The sequence below is a fragment of the Microcebus murinus genome, chromosome 2 (assembly GCF_040939455.1).
Source record: "Microcebus murinus isolate Inina chromosome 2, M.murinus_Inina_mat1.0, whole genome shotgun sequence".
NCBI lineage: Eukaryota > Metazoa > Chordata > Mammalia > Primates > Cheirogaleidae > Microcebus > Microcebus murinus.
Window position 1 is genome coordinate 104,923,379 of NC_134105.1, and position 16,607 is coordinate 104,939,985.

Consider the following 16,607-nt stretch of genomic DNA (forward strand, 5'->3'; position numbering starts at 1 on the left):
TTGAACATTGACATGGCTAATAAAGTAAAATTCTAGCCCTTAACTGGTTTGGTTTCCCATTTTTATTCTGTTCCAGTTGATATTTTTGTTCTTCTGAACACATAATTTCTAGAGAAAGATAGCCTGAGAATGTTCAAGATGATCAGGTGGGGCCGGGCGTGGTGGCTTACGCCTGTAATCCTAGCACTTTGGGAGGCGGAGGCGGGCGGATTGCTCGAGGTTGGGAGTTCGAAACCAGCCTGAGCGAGACCCCGTCTCTACTAAAAATAGAAATTAATTGACCAACTAAAAATATATATACAAAAAATTAGCCGGGCATGGTAGTGCATGCCAGTAGTCCCAGCTACTTGGGAGGCTGAGGCAGGAGGATCGCTTGAGCCCAGGAGTTTGAGGTTGCTGTGAGCTAGGCTGACACCATGACACTCACTCTAGCCTGGGTAACAAAGTGAGACTCTGCCTCAAAAAAGATGGTCATGTGGGCCGGGCGCAGTGGCTCATGGCTGTAATCCTAGAGCTCTGGGAGGCCGAGGTGGGAGGATCACTCAAGGTCAGGAGTTCAAAACCAGCCTGAGTAAGAGCGAGACCCCGTCTCTACTAAAAATAGAAAAATTAATTGGCCAACTAAAAATATATAGAAAAAATTAGCCAGGTGTGGTGGCGCATGTCTGTAGTCTTAGCTACTTGGGAGGCTGAGGCAGAAGGCTTGCTTGAGCCCAGGAGTTGGAGGTTGTTGTGAGCTAGGCTGACACCATGGCACTCTAGCCCAGGTAACAGAGTAAGACTCTGCCTCAAAAAAAAAAAAAGATGGTCAAGTGAGGGTGACCTTCATCTTTAAAGTCTGTGCCCCCTCTAGTTCTAAGCCTTGCTGGTTCTAAGCCTTGCTGGTTCTAAGCTCCAGGTCTTGCATTTAGTACATGTTTGAAGGAATGGATTAGTTCTTAAATAATTTCCTTTTAGAGTTTGGTACTGAAGTATAAATAATTAACTCCAAACTCTTTTTCATTCATTCATTTATAAAACTATATTGAGCTGCTGCTTTTGCCTGGAGCTAAGAGTTCAGTAGTGAACATGATAGACCCTACCCAAGAGGAGCTTATGGGTCTACCAGAGGTCACAGATGAGGAAATAGATTTTAGGTCAAGTCAGAGAAAAACCATGATAGAGTTGGTGCCAATGGGAGAACACCTAGCAGATACCAACCCAATCTTGGGAGGCTTCTAGGAGGGAGAGATGTCTAAACAAAGATAAAATAGATGAGTAGGAGGGAGTAAGATAAAGGGGGGTAGAGTGGGGAGGAGCATATCAGGCAGAGGAATGTAGAAAAGCCTGGAGGTGAGCGAGAAGGAAAGTGCTTTGGGGGAACCTTAAGTGAGTAAGGCACAGTGGCTGGAGCACATTGTTAAGGGTGAACGATGGGACCAGGGAGAGGCTGAGACCAGATGATAATCTGCCTTGGATGCCATGTTAAGGTCTTTCTACTTCATTCTGGGGTAGTAAAGAGCCCTTAAGGGCTGGGCAGAAATTCTCAGTGTGGTCAGAGATCTGGAGGGAGCAAGACTGGCTAGAGACAGTACGAGAGAGACTGGTAGCCTGAAAGAGGGAATAGCAGGGGATGGAGAGAACTGGAGGATAAAGGATAATTAGTAGGTAGAAGTGATAAGATTTACAGCCTGTGGCTGCCTAGCACATTTATCTGGCCCGCCACTGCCTGTCCTGCTTAGCAGCCAACTCGTCCCAGGCCCACAGTGCGCACTCTCCAATGGTCTGAGGGACAGTGAATTGGCCCCCTGTTTAAAAAGTTCAAAGACCCCTGGACTAGAAGATTGATTGGATGTCACCATTGAAGGAGAAGATTAAAGGTTGACCCTGTGCCTTTTGCCTTGGGCACCTGGGAGGGTAGTGGTGCACAGAGCGGATTGGGGATTAGTTAGATTTCGTTGGTTGCAAGTGTCAGACACCAGTTTAAGCTAGTTTAAGTGGTAATGCATGGTAAATATACTGTAGTACCTCAGAAAGGGCCCAGCATTAGGAACTGGAGATTGGTTGGAGACCCACACAGCTGCTCTTTGCACATTTGGTTGTAGGGAAAGATGACCACCCACACCTTCTTGGTTTTTGTATCCTCCCTTTTAGAGATGAGTTCAGATTAAACTACAATCTTAGTCCCAGTGTTGGCTTTCCAGTAGAGAACATTTGGTTGGTTTGATTGGAGTCAGATCATCCAATCATCTACAGTCAGAATAATATCAAATCCTCCATCCCTCCAGGTGCATTCCAATATTAAATTTAGTCAGTTTGTGATTTATGTGCGGAATTAGGAATGATCCATACGATGGATAATCCTCCCTTCCTTTTTCCCTTATCCTTCTTGCTGTGACCCAAGCTACATTGGTTGATTTGATAGGCTCAGGGGATGCAGACTTCTGAAGTTAGGATATGAAAAACCAAAATTAGAAGAATGTCTGTTGTAAGAGTTTTCTGTCATACAATGTGTATACCAAAGCACCTAGAAATTTTAGGGTTACTTGGATTAGTATTACCACTACTTTCAGATTGTTTATCCAGATAGTGGAAAATTTGGAGTTCTGAGACTGAGATTTCAGTTTTTGTCATTGTTAGTAACCAAATAATTGAGTTACCTGCTGTGGATTTAGCTAAGTTTTAGCCCTAGCTAAAGGGAAGGGGGAGTGTGCTAATATTTGTAGGGCAGTTGCTTAATGTCTGACACTATGCTGGACACTTATCCCTAGTTTATGGAGAAGGAAACAGAGGTTTAGAGAACAGAGGTAATTTCCCTGAAATCTCATAGTTTGGGAGTAGCAGAGGTCATATTTGAACCTAGGTTTTGTTCTGTCATAGTGCCTACTGAAAAGATAGACGGAAGAGCCCTGAGCATCCAGATAACCAGAACACAATACAAGTGAGGAATGCAAAAATGGGAGAGAAAAACGATATCCTAGCAGAAGATACTAGAGACCACAGAGTAAAAAAAGTTGATGAATTTGGCTAATCAGGATAATAGTAGCAGTGATTGATTAGATTTTGGAGACCAGGGCAGGAGTGTCTCTTCTTGGGCCCTTATTTCTTCCTTGGCTCCTAGCCCTGGCTGCTAGTGATTGCTTTTTGGAGAGAGAGTCTCTCAGAACCAGAGCCTGGGAAGATAAGAGGGAAGCTGCCATGGGGAATGAGGCTCTGATAGATTAGCAGATCCCACTGGACCTGGCTTAATGGAAAATGTCTGTTTCCGTACTTGCTCAGCAGTCTCGGGGTATGTGTGTCTTGTCACTCTTGGCAGCTGGAACAGAGAGGACCGTGGTGGCCATTGAGGCCTAGGTTCTTGTGAGGCCAAGAAATACAATACTTTCTTAAGAGACACAACCAGTTTGTGCCTCCAAAACCCATGTGTACCTGTTGTGTCCCGGCATACTTTCTCTCAGCCCTAGGTGTTTCAGTGTTTTCTAGCATCGCCTTTCTCTTGGTCTAATGACACACACCCACTCAGATCACCATTCGCTGATCTTTAGTACTCTCTAGGAGTTGACCCCACAACCTCCATTTAATATATTCCTGAGGAAGACAGTTTGGCAGTTCCTCAAAAAGTTAAACAAACATAGAATTACTGTATGACCCACGAATTTCACTCCTAGGTGAAAAGAATTGAAAGCAGAGACTGAAACAGATACATGCACACCAGTGTTCACAGTAGCAATACTCCTAGTAGCCAAAGGTGGCAACAACTCAAGTGTCCATCAGCAGATGAATGGTAAACCAAATATGATCTGTGCATACATCAGCCTTAAAAACGAATGAAATTCTGATATGTGCTACAACATGGATGGACCTTGAAGGCATTATGCTAAGTAAAAATTTGTCACAAAAGGACAAATATTGTGTGACTCCACTTAGGTACCTAGAATACTCAAATTCATAAAGACAATGTAGAATAGAAGGTACCAGGGGCTGGGGAAGTAAGGATGAAGAGATATTGTTTAATGGGTACAACAGAGTTTCTGTTTGGAATGATGAAAAAGTTTGGAAATAGTGGCGATGGTTTCACAACATTGTGAATGTACTTAATGTCACTGAATTGTATACTTAAAAACAGTTAAAATGGTAAATTTTATATGTATTTTACCATGATAAAAAAGAAAATGTTCCTATACCTCTCACCATCAAGGAAGTTCTTCTTAGTGTCTAAATTGAATCCTGTGTGCTTGGGCTAAGCCAATTGCCTCTAGCCCAGTTCTTGATAAAAGCTAACTTGATTTACTTTCACATGCTCTAAGACAGAATTCCCCCCAGGATGATTGGAGGATATACCACATCTTTTAGCATTTGGATTATTCATCTCTCTGCCTTTTGGTACTCTGAACTGAAATTCATTTTCTTTTGTGGAGTATTCAGATAATTCCTTTCTGTACTTTCCTGTGTTTCTTTTGAGTTTTCATTCAGGCCTCCACATGCCCAGAAGTGCTTTGAGTGGCATCTAAACCTCTTTCTGTAGTGAACCAGTGAGTGCCATGCTTCTAACCTCTTCTAGAATGAAATTCACCAAAGTTAGTGCAAGGGGCAAGTAGTAGGTCCTTGTTCTGTTTCCCCACCCTCTCTCTCAATCTCCCCAGGCTTCCTCTGTGGCGGTGGGTAAATTATTGAATGTCTCTGAGCCCTGTTTGTCAGCTTTGGGAGGTAAATACTTCAACCTCTCCCTCAAAGATGAGTAACCATGCCTTAACAGCATTTAGGGGCTCAGCACGTTTTTGAGGTTCTTATTTTAGTGCTCTATTCCAGGAAGTCTCTCATTTAGGGTATGTCATGAGGTGATTTATAATGGGATTCAGTAGAAGTTTAGTATAGGATGTTCAAAGAGAGGGACGATTGTGAGTAGTCATAGCAGTCCTTTATTTATTTATTTATTTATTTTGAGACAGAGTCTTGCTTTGTTGCCCAGGCTAGGGTGAGTGCCGTGGCGTCAGCCTAGCTCACAGCAACCTCAAACTCCTGGGCTCAAGCGATCCTCCTGCCTCAGCCTCCCGAGTAGCTGGGACTACAGGCATGTGCCACCATGCCCGGCTAATTTTTTCTATATATATATTAGTTGGCCAATTAATTTCTTTCTATTTTTAGTAGAGACGGGGTCTTGCTCTTGCTCAGGCTGGTTTTGAACTCCTGACCTTGAGCGATCCACCTGCCTCGGCCTCCCAGAATGCTAGGATTACAGGCGTGAGCCACCATGCCTGGCCCATAGCAGTTCTTTAAATCCAGATATAATAAGGTGTTCTAAAGTATTCGTACAGGTTTTGTGTGTGTGTGTGTGTGTGTTTTAAAACCATAAACTTTGGTTGTCAGTATAATGGAAACAATCTGACATTTAAAGAGAAATTGAATTTTCTTCCCACAGCTGATCTGTCCTTCAATTTTATTAGCTGTAGGACAGTTTGCTTACCACTCTCATAGTAGCCACTTTGTCACAGGATCTGAAAAATAAGAATATGCTTATGCAGTTTTACAAATAGAATCACCTTAAACTTGGATAACATTTGTTTATTTTCAGATTGTTGCCATTGGACCCATTGCCTAAGATGTTAAAGTTTAAATGTGCCTGAGGACTCCATGAAAACCTTGTATCCCATAGTGAGGTGGTTCTGTGTGGTCTGCCAGAAAGGAGATGAATCTTCATGATTAAAAGACAAGGGAGATGGTCAGGAGCTTGAAAGAGGCAATGGGAGTTTGGAACAGAGATAAGAGGTAGAAAATGCTTAGGGGTTGGGTGCTTAAGTCTTTTTCTTGGTTGAGTTTGACATCTTGGCAAACCAGAAAGAATAATAATCCTTGAACTCTGTTTAGAATTTTTTTGTATCATTTTCACCGACAGGAGAAGCATTTTCACTGGGTCTCCTGCAGTTTGATGTGGATAAGTATTATTTCCAGCTACCTTTTGGGGAAAGGGAAGCTTAGGGAGGTTAAATAGCTGGATTCCCCAGACAATAAGTGGCAGAGCTGCGACTTAAACCCATGTTTCTGATTTTGTGCCTCACTTTCAACTGTATCATGTGGGATCTAGTCAGTGTGGGTCTCAGGCCTGGACAAACATAGCTTAGCGTGGTATTGCTACAAAAGCATAAAAGCTAGGATTGATTCAGGTCCTGGTTCCAACATGTCCTAGCCATTGTTTCATCTCTCTGAGCCTCATTTTCCTTACCTTTAAAATTGAGATAATAATGCTTACCTTGAAGTGTTATTGTAAGGGTTAAATGAAAAATTATGAGTAAATTGCCTGACACATAGGAGGTACTTAGTAGATGTTTGTCCTTTTCTTTGCTACTCTTTTCCTTTATCCCTCACATTCAGGTACCAAGACAGATTTCCCTTATGGCTTTTTTTTTGACAGCAGTTAGTAATTAAAGTCATTGTGTACTGAGTCCTGGGAGGCAATATTCAACTATAAGATATGGCCTTTGCTGTTACTGTCAGAGTAAAGGTGAGAATACACATATGAAAAATGTAATGTTTACAGAGCAAGCACAAATGGATTAGAGTTAATATGATGCCACCTTAAACAGATGAGTGATGCAGGGACAGTGAGTGATAAAGAGCAAGGTGCTGTGCATCAGAGAGACTTCTCAGGAGCTGTGAGCCAGGAAGTACAGAGTGCAGTCTGATAGAGAGGTGGCAATGATACAGGTACAGAGGGTGGGAGTAAGAAGAGGAAGACTTACATGAAACAAAGCACAAATGCAGGAGCAGCAGATTCTTTAAGGAGATTTTCTTTTTTTTTTTTTTTTTTTTCAGCACATAACTTCTGCAGAAGAGATTTTCTTTTTAATTTTATTTTAAATTGATAATTTTGTTTTTGTGCTGGGGTTTCATTGTGTTGCTCAGGTTGCTCTTGAACTCCCAGGTTCAAGCAATCCTCCTACCTCAGCCTTTTGAGTAGCTGGGATTATAGACACGAGCCCCTGCACCTGGCTTAAATTGACTACTCTTTTTTTTGTGTGTGTGAGACAGAGTCTCACTATGTTGCTGGGGCTAGAGTGCTGTGGCGTCAGCCTAGCTCACAGCAACCTTAAACTCTTGGGCTCAAGCAATCCTCCTGCCTCAGCCTCCTGAGTAGCTGGAACTACAGACATACACCACCATGCCCAGCTTATTTTTTCTATATATATTTTTAGTTGTCCAGATAATTTCTATTTTTAGTAGAGGTGGGGCCTCGCTGTTTCTCAGGCTGGTCTTGAACTCCTGACCTCGAGCAATCCTTTCGCTTCGGCCTCCCAGAATGCTGGAATTACAGGCATGAGCCACCACACCTGGCCAAATTGACTACTTTTTTTTTTTTTTTTTTTTTTGAGACAGAGTCTCACTTTGTTGCCCAGGCTAGAGTGAGTGCCGTGGCGTCAGCCTGGCTCACAGCAACCTCAATCTCCGGGGCTCAGCGATCCTACTGCCTCAGCCTCCCGAGTAGCTGGGACTACAGGCATGCGCCACCATGCCCGGCTAATTTTTTGTATATATATTTTTAGCTGGTCAATTAATTTATTTCTATTTTTGGTAGAGACGGGGTCTCGCTCAGGCTGGTTTCGAACTCCTGACCTTGAGCAATCCGCCCGCCTCGGCCTCCCAAAGTGCTAGGATTACAGGCGTGAGCCACCACGCCCGGCCTAATTGACTACTTTTTAAAAAATTTTTCCTCCCCCACTTTATCTCCCCCTTAATTTGATAATTTATAATTATATATATTTATGAGGTACAAAGTGATGTTATGATTTATGAATACAGTGTAGAATAATTAAATCAAGCTAATTAACATATCTATTAGCTCAAATGCTTATTATTTTTTGTGGTGAGAACATTGGAAATTTATTCTCTTAGCTTTTTTTGTTTTTTGTTTTGGAGACAGGGTTTTGCTCTGTCTCCCAGGCTATAGTGCACTGGCATCGTCATAGCTCACTGCAACCTCAGACTCTTGGGCTCAAGCAATTCTCCTGCCTCATGCTTCTAAGTAGCTGGGACTACAGATGTGAGCCACCACTCCTGGCTAATTTTTCTATTTTTTGTAGAAACGGGGGTCACTCTTGCTCAGGTTGGTTTCAAACTCCTGGCCTCAAGTGGTCCTCCCTCCTCGTCCCCTAGAGTGCTAAGATTACCCGCCTCAGGCCTCTCTTAGCAATTTTGAAATGTACCATATACTGTTACTAACTGTATTCACTATGTTGTGCAATAGATCTCAAAAAAAAAACCTGACAAATTTATTCTTCCTGAGATGTTATACTCTTTGACCATTATCTCCCCATTTCCCCCACCTTCCCCTAGCCTCTGTAACCACCATTCTACTCTCAGCTTCCGTGATTTTGATTGTTTTAGATTCTACATATAAGTGATGAGAACATGTGGTATTTATCTCTCTGTGTCTGGCTTATTTCACTTACCATACGTTCTCTAATTCCATCCATGTTGCTGCAAATGACAGAATTTCCTTTTTAATTTTTATCTTTTCTATTATCCTGTAGTACCTGAAGAACCTTAATTTTAAAGACTGAATAGTATTCTGTGTATATATATATATATATATATGTGTGTGTGTGTGTGTATTTATACACACATTTTCTTTATCCATTTATCCACCGATGGACACTTAGGTTGATTTAATAATTTGGTTATGGTGTGCTACAGTGAACATGAGAGTACACAGGTCTGTTTGACAACTAATTTCAAATCTTTTGGGTAAATACCTAGAAGTAAGATTGCTGGATCATATGGTAATTCTATTTTTTAGTTTTTAAAGGAACCTCCATATGGTTTTCCATAAAGGCTGAACTAATTGAGGGAATGTTTGAACCATAGTCAATGCTGTTATCTTTTATTTCTTTTTTTTCTTTTTTTTTTTGAGACAGAGTCTCGCTTTGTTGCCCAGGCTAGAGTGAGTGCCATGTCATCAGCCTAGCTCACAGCAACCTCAAACTCCTGGCTCAAGCAATCCTCCTGCCTCAGCCTCCCAAGTAGCTGGGACTACAGGCATTCGCCACCATGCCCGGCTAATTTTTTTTTTTTTGTATATATATTAGTTGGCCAATTAATTTCTTTCTATTTATAGTAGAGACGGGGTCTCGCTCTTGCTCAGGATGGTTTCGAACTCCTGACCTCAAGCAATCCGCCCGCCTCGGCCTCCCAGAGAGCTAGGATTACAGGCGTGAGCCACCGCGCCCGGCCTTTTATTTCTTTTTATTACAATTATTTAGGTACTTCTTATTCTTCTTACTGGGTTGTAAGTTCTTTGAGAGCACATTCTTTTTTCATGTCATGATGTGCACAAAATCTTTGAAGCACATTGGGATTAATGGTCTAGGTTGTACCCAGAGAGACTAGCAGTCCAGGACTTTAGCTGCCCCAAGTCCTGCCTGGGATGCCAGTTGGAACACTCTGTCTACAGAACTTAGCACAGTTCTGTAGTAGGTAATTATGATCGGAAGATTTTTATAACAGACAAATTCAAAAAGGAACTTGTGAGAAATAATAGTCAGTTGAAAGGCAGGCAGAGGATTTGAGGTTTTATAGAATGTTGGAGATGAATGGAATCTCAGATTCCTGCTTAATCACCTTTTTTACAGGATGTCCAAACCAAGGCCCTGGGAACAAATGGAAAGCTTAAAGTTCTTGGTTTGGGGAGTAATTTTTAAAAATAAAATGTTAAAGCTTGCCATTCATATGCCTTGTATCTTTCCTTGACTTGAAGGTATTGAACTGAAAATTTGGATATTTTTTACTGTGAGAGCTTGTCTTAGAAACAATCCTGATGAATCAGAAGGATAACACAGATGACCTCCATCCAGTCTTGCCCCCAATCCTCATAGTCATCGTTTGCCTGTCTTCTTCCTGAACATGAACAACTCTGTCTGGCAGACTATAGATCATACTTGGAGATGGAATGGATTTCTCCAATGGCTTTGACCTTTAATGCCTTATAGAAGAGTAGTTAACACATCACTTAGTCCCACTGGAATTCCCCAGCCCTGTGGTTATGTAGTCTATATAAGTGGTTTTAAAAGCGAAGCTGAGATTGGGTGAAATTGTGGGCCAAATCCCATTCATCTTCTAGTGGACAGATTTATAGGAAGAAGAATGAGTATAGCTTTTTCTTTCCATCAAGGACCAAATAGGAAGAAATAGTGTTAATTGTTAAATAGTGTTAATTTATTAAGAAAGTAAATTGATTCCGTGAAGGGTATGCAACAGGCCTGGGGTGGGTAGGGCAGTGAGTGACCAAGGGAGATCAGGGCATACCCAGTTCTCTGAAGTGTTTGAAATCAGGAAGGAAGCTCTGCTGTTTGAATGGGCCTAGGGTGGGTGCACCTCTGTACAGAGGTGGGGCACAGACAAGATGGCCTCTGTTTTCCAACCCTTTATGTATGCTTTCCTCTACTGTCCCAGATGTGTTTCTTCCATTTAATGTGTTTCCTCCACTGTTTCAAAACAGTGAGGCCTTATTCCATTTCTTTTTTTCTTAGTCAGATTCTGAGGAAGATGAACCCACAAAGAAGAAAACTGTCCTTCAGGTAAGCTTTGTGACATCATATAAGCCATTTCTTCTCTTCCCATGTTATTTCCTGAAAGACATGACTTATAATGCCAGCAGCTTTCAAATCGGGTTTAGAACAAACACAAGTATTTGAGAACTATTTAGCTTTGGTTTTGTTTTCCTTTGTAACTTCAGACCCTGTGCATCTCTACCCCCTCCTCACTGTTCCTGGCTTTAGCATGATGGTGTTACCTTTTCTAGAGGACAGACAGTGGTAGGGAGATGAATCATAACTCAATTCAGTTCATTACAGTTCGTGTAAAAGGATTATTTAGGGAGGGTAGAATAAATGGATTGGTTAAAATGATGTTAGGGACCATCTATATTTTAAAATTGTCCGTCTTTTTTTCCCTGTCTCATTTTTAACCTGGAAAATAAACACTTAAATAGCACTTACTGTGTATCAGGTACTGTTCTAAGTGCTTTACCAGCATTTAACTGATTTCATCCTCATGATAGTGCCTAAGTCATAGTATTATTATCATCCTTATTTTACATATGAGGAAACTGAGGAACTTGCCCAAGGTCAGACAACTAGTGTGGGCAGAGCTGGGATTCAGATTCAGACAGTCTGTCTATTGAGTCCAAGTTCTTAATGGCTGCACTTGGCTCCTTCTCTGTAAACAAGACCGTAAGTCCTCAACAAGATAGTGCTAGTAGTTGATCTCCCTGCTGTTCGCTTCTGTTGCCCCTTGTCTTAGTACCATTATTCTGGCCCCTAGGAGTTTCTTCCTGTTCTTTCCATGCTTGGTGATTTATATGCTTTCTGTCCTTATGTTGATGATATGTCTCAGGGAAAAGCAAAAGCAGTCCTGCCTTTATAAAGTAGTCTCATGATTCAGGTGTATGATGCTGACAGTGCTCCCTCCCCTGACTGTGTTAAAGTGTCACTTGCACTTCTTTATTTTTTTTTTATTTTTATTTAGACAGAGTCTCGCTTTGTTGTCCAGGCTAGAGTGAGTGCCATGGAGTTAGCCTAGCTCACAACAACCTCAAACTCCTGAGCTCAAGTAATCCTGCTGCCTCAGCCTCCCGAGTAGCTGGGACTACAGGCATGCACCATGACCATGCCCGGCTAATTTTTTCTATATATATTAGTTGGCCAATTAATTTCTTTCTATTTTTAGTAGAGATGGGGTCTTGCTCTTGCTCAGGCTGGTTTCGAACTCCTGACCTGGAGCAATCCGCCTGCCTCGGCCTCCCAGAGTGCTAGGATTATAGGCGTGAGCCACCGCGCCTAGCCTCACTTGCACTTCTGATAGCTCTTAGAAGGACATGGTCACGTGGAAGTTAGAAAGATAATTGGTCAGGGTAGTGGTGTGTCTGTATGTATAGTGAGTAGTGAGGAGGAAGGAGTCATAGAAGAACCTGGCATGCTGAGACAGTGCAAGGCCAGTCCTGTTACCAGGATGGCATCCTGGAGGAGGTGGACTGGCTCAGAAGGTATCCCACAAGTAAAGAGCAATCTTCCAGGTGGTAGCAAAAGTTGAGCAGATAGAGGAATTCTGAGCTGTTAAGGCAGAGTGGGGACCCAGCACTGCAAAGGGATGTTGCCATGATCCCAGGTGTCATTTGAGAAGTCAGACACTTCAGAGGGAGCCTGAGGGTCTGCTCAACCCAGCTCCTCAATCTGGTTCCTATGAGCCTGAGCCTCTGGGAGCTGCCAGGCTGGGCTGACCCAAATCTGTGAACACAGACAATGGACAGGAGCCCACTCTCCAGATGAATAATTCTACTTGGCCAGCTTGACTCAGAAGTCTTATTTTTATTCATTCTGGGCATTTTTTTGGCTGAGAGGGCTAGAGTACTGGTACTCTAGGACAGTGACACAGTGACCTTATTTCATCTCCTTTTTCCAATTGGTACTTCCCTCAGTCCTCAGCCAAGCTGGCCCTTTAGCATACAGAAAGCAGAATCTCAGAGTTTCTTATGAGTATTAGGAACTATGGATGGGCTGGGCCAATTAGCTTACAAATTGATAAGTTCAGTGCTTGACTCTGGCATTAACAAGCTGATATACTACATCTGTAGGGCTTTATGTGGGCAGGGGAGGGGACTTTTGTCAGATTTTTTTTTTCTTTGAGATAGTGTCTCACTCCATTTCCTGGGCTAGAGTGCAGTGGCATCATCATAGCTCACTGCAACCTCAAACTCCTGTGCTGAAGCAGTCCTCTTGTCTCAGCCTCCCAAGTAGCTAGGACTACAGGTGTGCGCCACCACACCTGGCTAATTTTTTTTCTTTATCTATTTTTAGTTGCCTGGCTAATTTTTTCTATTCTTAGTGGAGATAGGGTCTTGCTCTTGCTCAGGCTGGTCTCAAACTCCTGACCTCAAGTGATCCTCTCACCTTGGCCTCCCAGAGTGCTAGGATTACAGGCATGAGCCACCATGCCCTGCCAGCACTCAAATTTAAAGGGGGCTGCTCAACCCAAGCTCAGGCTTCAGTTTTGCATCTGGGAAAAGAAAAAGGAAATCCTATCTCCTGTGCGTTGGGAGTGGTGACAAGGAGAGCGATTTAAAGAGTTGGAAAAAGCTGTCTTGGGCCCCTCTTAGTCTCCGCACTCACTGCCTCCTGTTTGAACATGCTCAGCCTCCTTTCTTTCCTAGGCATCGTTGGCAGCCACTGAGGGGTCTGGCTGGGGTCAACCTTTGCCTCAGCCAGGGGAGAAGAATTTTGGAAATATGCATGAATGTCTCTTTTGGACAGAGACTCGTTCTTTCTTGACTTTGGGTAGCAATCTAAAGGAAGAAAAGGATTCCCACATTAAGAGGTCCCTTCCGGACATGGAGAGAGGTTGAGTGATGAGCTTGAGAGATACCTGGGCTTTTTGGGAGAAAGGATGATATGAGATTAAGAGTATCATATTTGCTGAAGACACAGAATTGGGGAAGGCTCTCTGGCAGAGGGCATTGGAGCTGAGTTGGGATGGGGTCAGGGAGAAGAGGAATGACATCTTACCTTGGGAGAAGCAGCCAGCGGAGGGTCCTGAGGTAGGAGGAACTAAGCCCAGATTGGATGTCCTGAGTAGATGGAGGTAAGAAGGAAACATGGGCTGGTAATACTTTGGGCTAGAGCACATATCTGTAATTCTTGTTTTTGGTGTTGCTAGTACACAATATAAAATCTCACTTATCCTCTTTCTTCCCTCCTATGCTAAATCCGGGCTCACCAGGGATCCGGTGAGGGGACTGGTCTGTCTGCCTTGCTTCCCCAACCTAAAAACCTGACTGTGAAAGAGACTAATAGGTTGCTCCTGCCCCATGCCTTTTCCCGCAAACCCTCGGATGGCTCCTCTGATACTAAGCCCTCCAGACTGGCTTCTAAGACCAAGACTTCTCTTGCCCCTGTTGTGGGCACCACAACCACAACTCCGTCACCCTCTGCCATCAAGGCTGCTGCCAAGAGTGCTGCTCTGCAGGTGACAAAGCAAATCACACAAGAGGAGGATGACAGTGATGAGGAAGTAGCCCCTGAGAACTTTTTTTCCCTCCCTGAAAAGGCTGAGCCACCTGGAGTTGAGCCATACCCTTACCCCATCCCCACTGTCCCTGAAGAGCTGCCTCCAGGCACAGAACCAGAGCCGGCTTTCCAGGACGATGCAGCCAATGCCCCCCTTGAGTTCAAGATGGCAGCAGGCTCAAGTGGGGCCCCTTGGATGCCTAAGCCTGGGGACGACTACAGCTACAATCAGTTTTCCACATATGGCGATGCCAATGCTGGTGCTTATTATCAGGTGAGTAGGAGGCTTGAAGGGCAGGCCAGGGAATGTCGGAGAATGGTGGTGAGGGAGAGCTTTGTGCCAGTAATAAGGCCTCTGTACTGTCACTTGCCTGAATTCACCTTCTAGTGTCTTGATTTTATTATATCTATTAGGCCTCAAAACATAGTACTTTTATTCTGAACCATATTGATCTAACTTGCCCAAGTCTTGAAGTCTGACAGGGTGAACAACATAACTGACACCTTTATTCTGAAAACTAAATCTTTTAATTTATTTATCAATACATAATATTTGTACATATTTATGAGGTACATGTGATATTTTGATATATGCACAGAATGTTTCTTAGTCTTAGGAACATTTCAAATCTTCTAGCTATTTTGAAATATACAATGTGTTAACTGTAGTCACCCTACTATGCTGTTGAACACTAGAACTTAGTCCTTTTATTTGCTTGTTTATACCCATTAACCAATCTCTCTTCAACCCCTCCTACGCCCACACACCCTTCTCAGCCCCTGATAACTCTCATTATACTCTCTACCTCCATGAGATCAACTTTTATAACTCCTATATATGAGTGAGAACGTGTGATTTTTATTTATTTATTTATTTATTTTTTGAGACAGAGTCACTCTGTTGCCCAGGCTAGAGTGCTGTGGCATCAGCCTCGCTCACAGCAGCCTCAAACTCCTGGGCTCCAGTGATCCTACTGCCTTAGCCTTCTGAGTAGCTGGGACTACAGGCATGCACCACCATGCCCAGCTAATTTTTTCTATATATTTTTAGTTGTCCAATTAATTTATTTCTATTTTTAGTAGAGACGGGGTTTTGCTCTTGCTCAGGCTGGTCTTGAACTCCTGACCTTGAACAATCCTCCCACCTCGGCCTCCCAGAGTGCTAGGATTACAGGTATGAGCCACTGCACCTGGCCTTAACATGCGATTTTTGTCTTTCTGTGCCTGGCTTATTATTACACTGAACAGAATGACCACCAGTTGAATCCATGTTGCTACAAATGATAGGATTTATTTTTTTTAATGGCTGAATAGTATTCCATTATACACACACACACACACAACACCACATTTCTTTTATCCATTCATCTGATGGGCACTTGGGTTGATTCCATATTTTGGCTGTTGTAAATAATGCTGCCATAAAAATAGGGGTACAGGCCGGGCGCTGTGGCTCACGCCTGTAATCCTAGCTCTTGGGAGGCCGAGGCGGGCGGATTGCTCAAGGTCAGGAGTTCAAAACCAGCCTGAGCGAGACCCCGTCTCTACTATAAATAGAAACAAATTAATTGGCCAACTGATATATATATATAAAATTAGCCGGGCATGGTGGCGCATGCCTGTAGTCCCAGCTACCCGGGAGGCTGAGGCAGAAGGATCACTCGAGCCCAGGAGTTTGAGGTTGCTGTGAGCTAGGCTGACGCCACGGCACTCACTCTAGCCTGGGCAACAAAGCGAGACTCTGTCTCAAAAAAAAAAAAAAAAAAAAATAGGGGTACAGGTATCCCTTTGATAAACTGATTTCCTTCCTTGTGGATAAATGCCCAGTAGTGGGATTGCTGGGTCATATGGTAGTTCTATTTTTAGATTTTTGAGAAACCTCCAGACTGTTTTCCATAATGGCTGTACTAATTTAAATTCCCACCAACAGTGTATAACAGCTCCCTTTTCTCCACATCCTGGCCAGCATTTATTATTTTTGTCTTTTTTAAAATAGCCCTTCTATATGGGGTAAGATGATATCTCATCATGGTTTTGATTTGCATTTCTCTGATGATTAATGATGTTGAGCATTTTTTAATATGCTTGTTGGCCATTTGTATGTCTTCTTTTGAGAAATGTCTATTCAGATCCTTTGCCCACTTTTTAATGGGATTATTTAGTTTTTTGCTGTTGAGATATTTGAGTTCCTTGTATATTCTGGATATTAGTCCTTTGTTGGATGAATTGTTCGCAAATATTTTTTCCCATTCTACAGGTTGTCTCTTTACTCTGTTGATTGTTTTCTTTGCTGTGCAGAAGCTTTTTAGTTTAATATCATCCCATTTGTCTATTTTTGTTTTTGTTACCTGAGCTTTTGAGGTCTTAGCCATAAAATCTTTGCCTAGACTGATATCCTAGAGTACTTCCCCTTTGTTGAAAACAAAATCTTATTATGGGAGCTGGTGAGAGGTATAGGGAGAAGGTGGAAGAGGAGTGGTCTCTAATCTTAGAGATATAAGAGAGCCTCCTGAAATATAGATGATGAGAATAAAGGAACTATGGCATAGGTTTCTTAGATAGGTTTCATAGATAGTA

The 16,607-nt window shown here is 42.7% G+C and overlaps 1 protein-coding gene across 1 annotated transcript in view; it reads left to right on the plus strand.

Annotated features, from left to right (window-relative positions):
• Positions 1-16,607, plus strand: part of PRCC (proline rich mitotic checkpoint control factor) — a 30,098-nt gene that overhangs the window by 3,491 nt on the left and 10,000 nt on the right. Inside the window, exons 2-3 of the mRNA XM_012767692.3 lie at positions 10,500-10,547; positions 13,744-14,304. Coding sequence (XP_012623146.1) covers positions 10,500-10,547; positions 13,744-14,304 — 609 coding nt within the window. The remainder of the gene's footprint in view (positions 1-10,499; positions 10,548-13,743; positions 14,305-16,607) is intronic.